Below are 11,781 nucleotides of genomic sequence, written 5' to 3' on the forward strand. Positions count from 1 at the left end.
GTAACCTTCCTGACTCAAACAACAGTAAACGTTGCATCACCATCGCACACACACACACACGCGCGCGCAGACACACACGAACACATACACACACAAACACACACACACACACACACACACACACACACACATACACACACACACACACACTCAACAACGTGCCGCATCACGTGGGTTGGACGCCCTGCTGGACCACCAATCAGCGTCTTACGCCGCGTGTTGATGGGCGCTGATTGGCATCTTAAATTGCTCCCGCCCCCCTCCCCTCCTCCCCCGTTCTCATCCTTTGGTAACGCACACTCAGCCTCAGTTCACTGCGGTTTACATTTAGGGTGAGCACATTGCCATGGAAAAAAATCACAAACAAGACGAGCAAAGCGACTTGTTCGCCGGCTTCAGGGCGGCGTATAAATCGTTTGCGACAGATGCAATTCACGTCGGCCAGGAGCCGGAGCAATGGAAATCCATGGCTGTAGTGCCGCCTATTTCCCTATCTACCACGTTCAAGCAGTTTGGACCAGGAAACCATGCCGTAAGTAGCCTCAAGGCGGGGGGTGATGTAAGTGATCTGGTGGTACTGTGGTGGTATGCACCATGAGACTGTAGAGGTATGCACGCGTGTGAAGCAGATCCTAGTCAGGACTTCACCGGGCTATACATAAATGTTTAGTTTTTCAAATGATATATGAGTCATAGAAACATGTCGTGAGTAAAGCTAAGCTCTTATGTAGCTTACACGTCGTAAGAATATATTTTAGTTTTTTATCAGAGATATATTTTTAAGATATAAATCAATACTGACACCACTCTATTTCATAGGATGGGCTTTTACCCCAATGGGCAATCCAGCCCAAAAATAACCATGTCACACATGAATGAATGCTGACTCAGCAATACACTATTTAAACACACAAAGAGGTAAATAAGAAAAGATATGACTGTAATAGCCAGTATTTCCATGGCCATTATAAATACATAAGGTGTCAATGGGCATACTTATGAAAAAATGCTTCATGGTAATAACAAGGTATTCATTGGTATTGATTAAATGAGTATTGGGAATAACTCTACAGGCTCTATATACACATAGTAGTAAAAACACAATTTAATATTTTATTTTAGGTCTTTTTTTATATTATGTGTACATGTCATGTAGTGTGTAGTGATGGTGATTGGTGTGGGAGACTATCATTCAATACATTGCAATACAATTGCTTTGGATAAAAGCATCAGCTAAATGACATGTAATGTAATGTCTTATACACCCACTACCTGTTCATTGTCAAAGTAATTGTTCTTCTGCTTCCCCAGTCAAAAGTGAATCAATCTTAAGAGAGACATCTTGACTTCATTTTGTTCTCCCTTTTCATAGAATGACCCAGAGGCCATATCGTGGAATATTGAGTTTCTCCTCGCTATCATATTCTCCCTGTAGCTAATAGGCCTCTTTGCTGCAAACTACTTTTATAACTGCTATTTGTCTCTGCCAATGATTATACTGTAGGTTAGTCATTAACTTTCTTATAGTTTACAAGTTTGTAAGTCCCATTGTTATTACAATTTTACACAGAGAGCACATGCACATCATATAAAAAGAGTGTTAAGCGCAGAGGTACTTTTTGCTTTCTAATGTTTTATCTCTCAAAGCACCCTTTAAGAGGGGAAATGAGTGGTCTTTAATGTTTCCCAGTTTTAAGACTAATCTCGAGGCGTATTTATATCATTAACGGCAAAAATGGCATCTTTAATGAAACAACCAAATTAAAAGAAATAACCCAAATCACCACTCACGCTGAACTCCTGACTTTGTTTTGTAGACCCTGGTATGCTCACCCTTACTACTCCCATAACATTGTGACCGAGCTCACAATGATTTAGAAATACATAGTAAATTAGTCAGACCAGACCCGTAATCTTAAGCAAATCCACCATTTCCCTACAACTACATAATTACTTTTTTGCAGAGAGGATTACGCCTCTGGTCTACGTTTAATGTATTGAATCCAACTAAAAACAGATTTAAGTACTGGCTCAGTCTGATTGTAAAAGTGGAGCCTATACAGGAAGGCAAGGTGTCCTTAAAACCTGTTGGCCTGCCATACAGCCTAGTTTCGCTAAAGAGGATGAAGAAGAAGTCAAGTTCAAGTTACCTTATTTGTCCTCCAGTGGGGCAATTTGTTGTGCAGCAGATAGTCTAGTACAAATCACACACAATCATACACACAATACAGAGAATGACTACTTTGCAGGCAGTTAAAAACAAAAAAAACAGTAAACAATAAATAATAAGTCAATTCATTATCTATGGTTCATTATAGAATTAAAAAAGTAGAATGGCTGCAGGTAGAAAGGAGTGTTTATATTTGTTTGTCCTGAGTTTTGGGAGTTTAAAGTCTGATCCACAGTTAATTAAAAAAACAGTTAAACCATGAAACCGGTTGCTGCGTATGCGTGTGTCACCCCATGTGCCCAAAGTTAAGATACATTAAGGAATTTTCAGTGTTCTAGTCTTGCTGGGCAAAATCCTAAAACGTACTCACGCACGCTTGTGTTGGTCGACCTGTCCTCCTGTTGTTTGAACACCATATCTAATCATAAATGTTGATTCAGGTGGCTGAAATGACCTATGTTTTTCATGTAGGGGTTTGAATACAGCCGGAGTGGAAACCCTACAAGAAACTGTCTTGAGAAGGCGGTGGCTGCTTTAGATGGAGGAAAGTATTGTAAGTAAGACTATTCTAGCAGATTCTCACATAATCCTGGCAGCATATTTCACAAAGGATTTTTGGTCTTAACAACTTTTGTGCCTTTTCCCTGCAGGCATTGCTGTAGCCTCGGGCCTGGCAGCCACAGTGACCATCACTCACTTACTTAAGGCCGGTGATGGAATCATTTGCATGGACGATGTGTACGGAGGTGAGACACCCCTTTGTAACTGACAGCTGTGTAGAAAATATTATCCAACCCTAAAATGTTTCCATATTCCATTAGGAAACCCACCATTAACTCACTCGCACAAAATGGTTGTTTGGATGAAAGTGGAAGCACATTGTGCAAGTTGATTTTGAACCTTAAATTGGTTTATTTGGAATTATAATTTTTTTTCACTCTCACTATCGCAAGGCACAAACCGCTACTTCCAAAAAATTGCCGCTGAACTTGGTCTGAAGGTATCTTTTGCTGACTGTACAAAACCAGAACTGCTGGAGGCTGCTCTGAAGGCCAACACTAAAGTAAGTCAAATTATATAAGAATAAAGTGCTATTTGTGTCTTGTCTATAGCTATTGTGTTTGGTGTCTTTTCCGACACATTCTCAGTCCTTAAAGTGGCTGCTTCAAAGCAGGTTTTTTAAGTTGTATAATTGGGTGTCTCATTTCTCTTTGGGAAACTTGAAGCAGTCATTGTGACTCAGCACATTGTGTAATGACTGTTATTGGTACGATAGATGAGCTATCTCTCAGCCCTTTCCCACAATGTAGTGTGTTTTCCACATTTTTGACACGCTCTCCTGGACATGTTCTTTGTGTAGCTGGTGTGGATTGAGACACCCTCCAACCCCACAATGAAAATTGCTGACATCAAGGCCTGTTCAGATGTGGCTCATAAATACAACAAAGACATAGTGGTGGTTGTGGACAATACCTTTATGTCTGCCTATTTTCAGGTGAGTGTGAAAGATATGCACTTCATGCTCTTTTGATTTTGAAACAGCAGGTAAATGGTTTCCTGCAATCAAATTCCAGTTTGTGTGAAAACAAGTAATTGATTAACCTTTGTGTTTGTCTTGTGTAATCTTAGCGTCCCTTGGCTTTGGGAGCTGATATCTGCATGTATTCAGCTACCAAATACATGAACGGTAGGTTGTGTACATTTCAAATTTTACCAGCATAAGATTGCATTAAACTGTTATACAACCAAAACCAAAAGTCAGTAGTACGTGTCAAATTTAGGAATGAGGAGAATCTGTAGTCTGTCATTTTCATCAGTAAGCACCTCAATACCATGACATGACAAGACAGGGCTTGATCTTCCCCCATTATTTAAAAAAATAATAACTGTATTCATAGTCAGGCAAAGCTAAAAGATGCATGTGATCTAATCATAACATACAACATTTTGTTAAATACATATTAGAATATAATATGACTTTATTCTCAAAACACTAACCAACAAAATATGTTCTGTTCCCAGTTACTTGAAATTTCTTTTTTTTCCTTTTTATTAATTTGACAGGTCACAGTGATGTGGTAATGGGTCTGGCCTCAATGAACCGGGATGATCTGTATGAGCGACTGCAGTTTCTGCAAAATGGTGAGTGGTAAGAACAAAAAGTTACACTAGTCTTCCAGTCTGCTTTGACAAAATTTGCCCAATGTTGCCAAATATCTTGATAGGTAATTTATGTCAAACAAGAAGCCAAATTTTTGCTAGCTCTAGGTGTTATTTAAGGACACAGATCTCATAAAGTTTTGTCGACCTGCCCTTCATTCACTTATTGAAGAAACAGGACATGCGCCAGAGGCCAAAGTTCTGCACCAATATAATACGTTTTCAGAAGGAAGTATTTGTTCATGCTTTTGTTGTTTGTCTGATCTGGGTTTTGGGAGGCTTTGTGACCTCTTTGGGTTCCCCCCCCCCCCCCCCCCCCCCCCCCCCCCCCCATGTGATCTTGCCTTGGTTCAGCGCTGGGCTGTGTACCATCACCCTTCGACTGCTTCCTGTGTAACCGAGGACTGAAGACACTACACCTGCGAATGGAGCGGCACTTTAGTAATGCCATGGCTGCCGCCAAGTTTCTGGAGGCGGATCCCAGGGTGGAGCAGGTCCTCTTCCCAGGTGATCTCTCTGCACCGGAGTGTAGCAAACAAATTCGATATATAACCTTCATTATTCACATATCATCTCTTAACAAACAGTGTTCCCATTTTTGATTTGATTGTCATTTTGTGGAAAACACCATATCATCATATTTTTATCATCACTCACCCAAATTGTAACTGTTTTATACAAACAAGCACCCAAGGTTACTTTTTAGTGTCACGGTGTGTGGGGAAATGCAACAGAAAGGGCTCCGAGGACAGAGAGCTTAGTCCAAAAACAAGGGCTCATGAGCAAACGTTTCATCTTAAAAAAGACAATGTTGTGCACATCCATGTAGTTGCAGGTGCAGAACAAACAAATTAATGTTCAAAGAAGGTAAAGTCTGCACAACAACTTAATGCTCCAGAAAAATACTCTAATAGTGCAAATAAGAAGTTACAATAAGCAAGTTATAGCATGTTTTAAATGAATGTGCCCTTTTTTATAAATTTTCTAAACAGTTCTCGCGATGCAGCAAATTGCTTCACAGAACTGCACACTTCCGCAGATTCAGCAACCGGCCAATAAGGTAGCGATGGAGTTTTTCACACTATCGTCATGAGTGAGCCGGCAAAAAGGAAGCAGAAAGCTACAAACGCATAGTCAGAGGAAACGGCAGGCTGCCTGAGGAGTCAGACTCAAGTAAACATAGGAGCTGCCAAATATCTATAATCTATATTTAATATCTATAGAGAAACCTGCAAGCAAAAAGCGAAGAACAAAAAAAAGTCATGCATGTATATTTGGAAATAACAATAAGATATGCAAATTAACTAAGTAAAAATGTATCACACCCCCAGTTGTTCATACTTTAGTGAGGCAGAAGCATACTGTAATCACAACCTGACTGTTTTCCCTCTCTCGATCTAGGCCTGCCCTCTCACCCCCAGCATGAAGTGGTGAAGAGACAATGCACCGGATGTCCGGGGATGATTACCTTCTACATTAAGGGAAAACTGGAGCACGCCAGCACCTTCCTCAGCAACCTCAAAGTAATTTGGCATGACATTATTATTTGATCTGGACTGTTTTGAAAGTAGACAATGTTTTAAGGCTGGAGGGGCTTTTGAAAAAGGACTGGATCAGATTCCTAGACTAAGAGGGCAGGTGAAGGACTACAAGGGTGCCTTAGCAAAGCACTGAAGTCCTACTTGCAGGCATATCCTGCAGCTGCTGAGATCAGACGATAACTAAAATGTAAATAAAAAAATAACTCAAACCAAGTTGCCATGGACCAGACATAAAAATGACTGGCATTCAAAAAATGTTTTTCAATGATCTGAAACACAAAATGTAAGCAAAAAATATGACAATGGATTTGGTAGTTTCTGTAGTCGGTTACTTATCTTTCATGTGACTTAATTTACACAATGTACACTATTTATATCCTGCACTATGTTTCACTTCATGTCCTCTGTTTTCTTTTTTTTTCAGTTGTTTGCGATAGCTGAGAGTCTTGGTGGATATGAGAGTTTAGCAGAACATCCGTAAGTATTCCTGCAGAATTTTACTCTTTACATATATTATTACATATATTTAAGTACAGTGCATTTTACCAAAAATAAAACTGACTGTGTTTAGACAAACAAGTGGCATGTAAAACCTGACAGAAATAGCAGTACTTTAAATAATCCAAATTCTAACTTTAGTCTGCAAGTTAAAAAACAAACTTTCATCAGCTGTAGTCCAAAATGTAATGTTAAAGTAGCACCACAAGGGGGCAGCAAAGATCAAGGAAAAAATCCCTATCAAACTTTTTAAACAGATTTTACACTTTATATCAGACACTTTATATCCATTATGAAGTCTGTTTCTGCTCTAATCTCTAAGAAAACAGCAGAATGTCTTTCTAATTATAGCTCAAATGCCTTCTATCAAAATTTAGGGCGATTATGACCCATGCATCAGTGCCAGAAAACGAGAGGAGAGTCTTGGGGATCAGTGACACACTCATCCGACTCTCCGTGGGTCTGGAGGATCAGGCTGACATCATCAAAGACTTGGAGCAAGCTCTTGCGGCTGCTGTAAGTAACATCCAACACTGGAATACCAGATAGTCCTTCAAACCAATATGGGTTCTAATCAAATAACATCAACTGTTAAAATGAATACATTTGTGGGAGGCTTAAATTATTTTCAGGTCTTTCAACAATTAAAGGAAATCTATGGCACATTTATTAGGTTTTCAGAAATTGTAAGAGAGAGCTACAGAACAACCAATGTGACTCAAGAGGTGTTTTGGCTACTTTTTCGGTGGCAATTAAAATGAGAGTAATTATGTGCGTCTTTTCCCAAAAAATGGTGAGGAAAAAATACCTGCTTGATCAGACAGGGCACTCTGTTACTTGTTTATGGCTCTCTGATTAACGCCTTGACATCAGTAAGCTATGTCAGTCTGTATAGACTTTCAGCAGGTGACTCTGTGACAGTTGCCAGTTAGCTGTGACTCGAGTTTAATACAAAGTCAGACTGACAGTTATCAGAATCAGTTGTATTTGCCAAGTATGAGGACACGTACGAGGAATTTTGCTTTGGATTGTATTACTCACAATGCACTTACTCATATAAACCAAGCAACAAAAACAAACAATATATAGACACACTGTAAACAGAATATAGACAGGTTGAGACAATAGCAGCAGCTTAGTTTCTAGATGTAGACGGTCACAGACGACAGAGTAACGTGAGGAAAATTCCACAACAGATAGCAGTCGGTTATACATCGTTCACAAGGTTTTACCAGTTTAACAGTAAACGCAACATTTTGTCCCGTCTGTGTTGTTTTTCAGACAATGGCAGTGACCAGTCTGTTAGCTCATAGGGCTCTAGTTTTCTATTTCTATTTTTACTCTAGGTTTTACCGGTGCATCTAATGTCCTCGCATCCACTGCCTCTCCACAAACGAAGCAATGTTGTATATGTCAATATGGTTTAATTCTGCGTTACATGACCCATTTCTTCTGTAAAGCCGTGCCTGTGTTCGGATCCCTCTTCTTACTCTCCACGCAGCATGCCCCCATCACTCACACACGGCTCCCCAGCAACACAGAGAGACACGGCGACCGCACCGGTCCACACTTGTGACATTTGTCCACAGTTTGAGTTATTATTAACACAGCTGAATATTGTTAAGCATGAGAGGCAAACCTGTATTTGTACCAGTGTTTCCACTGGTAACTCTGCTATTGCGGCAGCCACGGCAAAATGAGTGATGTGACCCATGGCCAGAATATTATAGTTTTGGCCCTACGATACAGACATTTCATACACACCATGTGTGTAACTCCGCTGACCCGCCACTTGACCCATTCATGATGAGTCAGACAATAGTGCGAAGTATGCAGGAGTAAATTATAATTATAAGTAATTATTTTGTAATAATAGGTGTTCTGTTGAATGATCCAGTGATCTGTTGAAGATCTGAGTGAATATGGGTGCCAGCTGGTCTGCACAGATTTTCAGGCAGGATAGATGGATATGGATTTTTTTTTTTTAAATGCGTGAATGTCTAAACTGCTGAGTCCCTTCATCTTCCACTAACAAGTACAAAATATTATTTTCAGTTGCAAAGAGCCATACACACCAAAAACACTGAATGGCTTTTACTCAACATCACAGCTAGCAAGTAATTCTGTTGTATTTTAGAAAATTGAATGTGCTTTTTCTACTGTTTCAAACAATGTTTACATTCATGTCCATAAAAAAATCCTTATTACTCCAGAACTTGCCTGATAATTTTGCAAACTACTAATTAGGCATATTTTAAATCGTGCCATTTTGCCAAAATGTAAGGAAGAATCAGAAAGAGATTTATATTCAGGTAGGTAGAACATACTAGGAATTTGCCTTGGTCTATGGGGCATACATAAAAACAATAATATAAAATGAACAAACAAATACAGAAACAAACACATACATGCATACATACATACATATAACTATTTAACATTAAGAAAGAATAAAGAGGCTGTATGGGTTAGTGCAGGATGTACAAAAATGTAGAAAGATGGGCAAAGGTTCAGACTCAAACAACTTCAGGCTTAAAAAACGTGCCTCGATTTGTAGCCCACAGCCCAACTCACTGCACTCACTTACTCCATAGCAATATTAGATGTCCTCCTTACACCCCCTGAAGCAATATGGTAACTGTAGTACCAAAACTTGGAGCATGATTCTCTACCAAATAGGGGTAAAACAAATGGTAATGCGTGACAAAAATCCTTTAATATTTACTTTTTTCAATTGGTATTTAATGTGCCACAGTCTCTACTTCACCAGAGCTCACTTTAGGAGATCCAGATGCCACGTTTGTGGCTTGCTAATGATTAATCCGAGGATAAATGCACCCATGCGTCTTTGTACTTTATAAGTAGAAGGTTATATCTAATCTAAGAGCTGGGTGAGTTATGACCTCCACTTGTAGGAAATATAAAAAAAACAAAATGAGAGAAAATATATTTTAAGGAAAGATTATTATAGTGGATGATCATATTTCTAACATCCAAGAAACTGTGAAACCAAGCAAGTTACCACTTGTTTACTTTAAAGGCACACAACAAACTATACATTTGACTTGTATAGTGCAGAATAAGGGAAGTCTGTAAAAATGAAGACAAATCCGGCCTGGAGAAGAAGTAGTAATTATCTTGGGGAACATTCAGGGAGAGCCAGGCCAGGAAGAGTTGCAGACAAGGATTGAGTTAGGCACTGTATGCACTGGTTGCACACTGTGAACTTTGTAGAGGGTTGTGGCATATTCGCCCATCAAAAAAAAAGAAAAAAGAAAACTCTCCTCGCTGCATGACCAGATCCATCATGCAATGTGAGGTCTCTGTATCTGTGCAGCAGTCTGGGGTAACTCTGCTTGGTCCACAGGGAATATTCCTATTCCTAATATTTGTACTTGCTCAGCAAATCCCTGACAGTTTATATTGTCAATGTCATCTCCCAAAGTCACTCTTTGTGTTACCCTCTTTTAAATGCACCCCTCTTTCTTTCTGGTGGTGGCTGGGGTTTTATCAAACTGAGTATTTCCTCTGGATAATCATTTTTCCGCTTTTACATTTGTTTTATATTAATCATAGATGCACAAATTAAAACGGCTAGAATGCAACAGCTCATTTAGAATCAATTTGCCATATGATGCGGGTTGAGATCACATTAAAACTGTTAAATGAGCTCTGGTATGCTGCTTTGGAATAATTCACCACTAATTCCCACCTACCAACTGCATAACGATCTGTAGGGAATTTGAGTTTCTTAAAACCCCCTTCTGCTACCTCATGCAGCGGTTTCCTGCATGGCAGGCTGCCCCTCCTCCTCTCCAGATTCAGATATGTCTCTGAATCCCTCTGCTGCCCGTCTGCAGCAAATGGAAATTAAATGGAGAAAAATATCTCCGATGACTGTTTGTGTGTGGACTGGGTAAAGGCACTTCTGATGGGTGAAGCGTTTAATTGGATGGGACGGCACGGCAGGTTGGGACAGGCGGTTAAATTTCCGGGTCAAGCGTCCTCAGTTTTGAAACACAAACTGCTGGGTGTGTGTGGTGTTTTATTGACCAGTTTTCTCGGTGGCGTGCCCTTTTGTTAGTCTGCTTTTGACTTGACATTTTGGCATCCCTCCTCAGCTCTTGAAGCAAAGAGAGCAGAAATGACTTGGATTGTGCTTCTTTTTGTTTGTTCCAAGGAAGTGATTGTGTCATTTCAGAATAATTGTAGCATATTATCAACTGTAGCCTCATGACTGTCTACGGCTTCCTGCATGTGGACTGTACACAGTATTGATTTCACTGTTCATTTTTTCTTCTTTTCCCGATGTCTTTTAATAGCATCCAAAAAAGAAGTGACTTCAGGCCATCTTTGAAGCTGAGGTTGAAATCAATCAAAGTTGAGGTGAAGACTGGAGGTACCTGAAGTCTAAAATCCTCACAGATCAACACTTGGTGCCTCCGTTCAGCGCACAAGCAGCCGAGATACAACTATCAGGGAACAACTTCTTTAAAAAATACAAATCGTGCTATCTGTGAATACAACCTTTTTACACAATCTTTTTAATGCCTATTTTACCCAAAGATCAGTTAAGTAATCTTTATCTTATGCTGGGTTTTGCTTTGTTTATGTTTGGTTTTGATTTGTTGGGAGGGCTTTAATGGGCTGTAGTCCTATTCATTCAAGGCTGATACAGTATATGTTTCTGCAGGAAAAAAAAAACATTGTCTGTCTTGCTATAAACCTACTTCAGGCTGCATCCTGGTTTTGATGCACAGAACAGTCACCAAAGGTAACTGTCCAAGTACAACTGCAGATGTAATCTGCATTAATTATTTTCTAATTCTAGTTGTCATAGTTTCTTCTATAAAAGAAGTAGGCACGTATTAAGGATGTTTGAGGCTAATCAGGACATTTGCCAATAAATAGGGAAGGATTCGTAAGCACATGCCTTTATTTGGAGCAAAATTACTCGGCATTGATGATGTTTCAGGTTTTTATACAACTCAAGGCTATAAGGAGTATTTCTCAGAATAAAGTTTGACGAAACACTGATGACATATACTCCCCCAGGTCAGACCGTGCATGTTTTGTATCTCTGCAGAGAAATTGTTTTTGCTCAGGCACTTCCACCTGCTCTTCTCCCATGCTTCATTTATGACAGACCATTCACCATCAATGTCATTTATGTAACGGACAAATCCATTAAAATCAGTTTGCAGCATAAGTCTCTGCGTCTCACTTCCTCCAACCATCCCGCTTTACAAATAGCAGTGTAATTATAAGTTCAGTAACAGTAGCAAATCAATAAGCCACATCCAATCTAGCCTGTATAGTGGTAGGCAGCACACTGGGATTTTCAGCTGATGGATAACTGAGCTAGTTCTTGTCCTAAGTATAGCATCAATAATATTTCTACATGGAGACTGA

At 39.6% G+C, this 11,781-nt stretch overlaps 1 protein-coding gene across 1 annotated transcript; it reads left to right on the plus strand.

Moving 5' to 3' along the window:
- The first annotated feature begins 260 nt into the window (after window positions 1-260).
- Window positions 261-11,578, plus strand: LOC117950595 (cystathionine gamma-lyase-like). The gene is made up of 12 exons (XM_034881749.1): window positions 261-532; window positions 2,642-2,723; window positions 2,821-2,916; window positions 3,124-3,233; window positions 3,531-3,665; window positions 3,800-3,857; window positions 4,235-4,312; window positions 4,685-4,837; window positions 5,732-5,853; window positions 6,296-6,348; window positions 6,747-6,885; window positions 10,692-11,578. The coding sequence occupies exons 1-12, from the start codon at window positions 347-349 to the stop codon at window positions 10,707-10,709; spliced, it is 1,230 nt and encodes a 409-aa protein (XP_034737640.1). The 5' UTR covers window positions 261-346; the 3' UTR covers window positions 10,710-11,578.
- The last annotated feature ends 203 nt before the right edge of the window (window positions 11,579-11,781 follow it).

This window comes from Etheostoma cragini, chromosome 9 (assembly GCF_013103735.1).
Source record: "Etheostoma cragini isolate CJK2018 chromosome 9, CSU_Ecrag_1.0, whole genome shotgun sequence".
Taxonomy (NCBI): domain Eukaryota; kingdom Metazoa; phylum Chordata; class Actinopteri; order Perciformes; family Percidae; genus Etheostoma; species Etheostoma cragini.

Coding starts and splice junctions, on each gene's coding strand:
- LOC117950595 (XM_034881749.1), top strand. CDS start 347: ATGGAAAAAAATCACAAACAAGACGAGCAAAGCGACTTGTTCGCCGGC. Junction 533..2,641: donor TTGGACCAGGAAACCATGCC/GTAAGTAGCCTC, acceptor TTTTTCATGTAG/GGGTTTGAATACAGCCGGAG. Junction 6,349..6,746: donor GAGAGTTTAGCAGAACATCC/GTAAGTATTCCT, acceptor ATCAAAATTTAG/GGCGATTATGACCCATGCAT.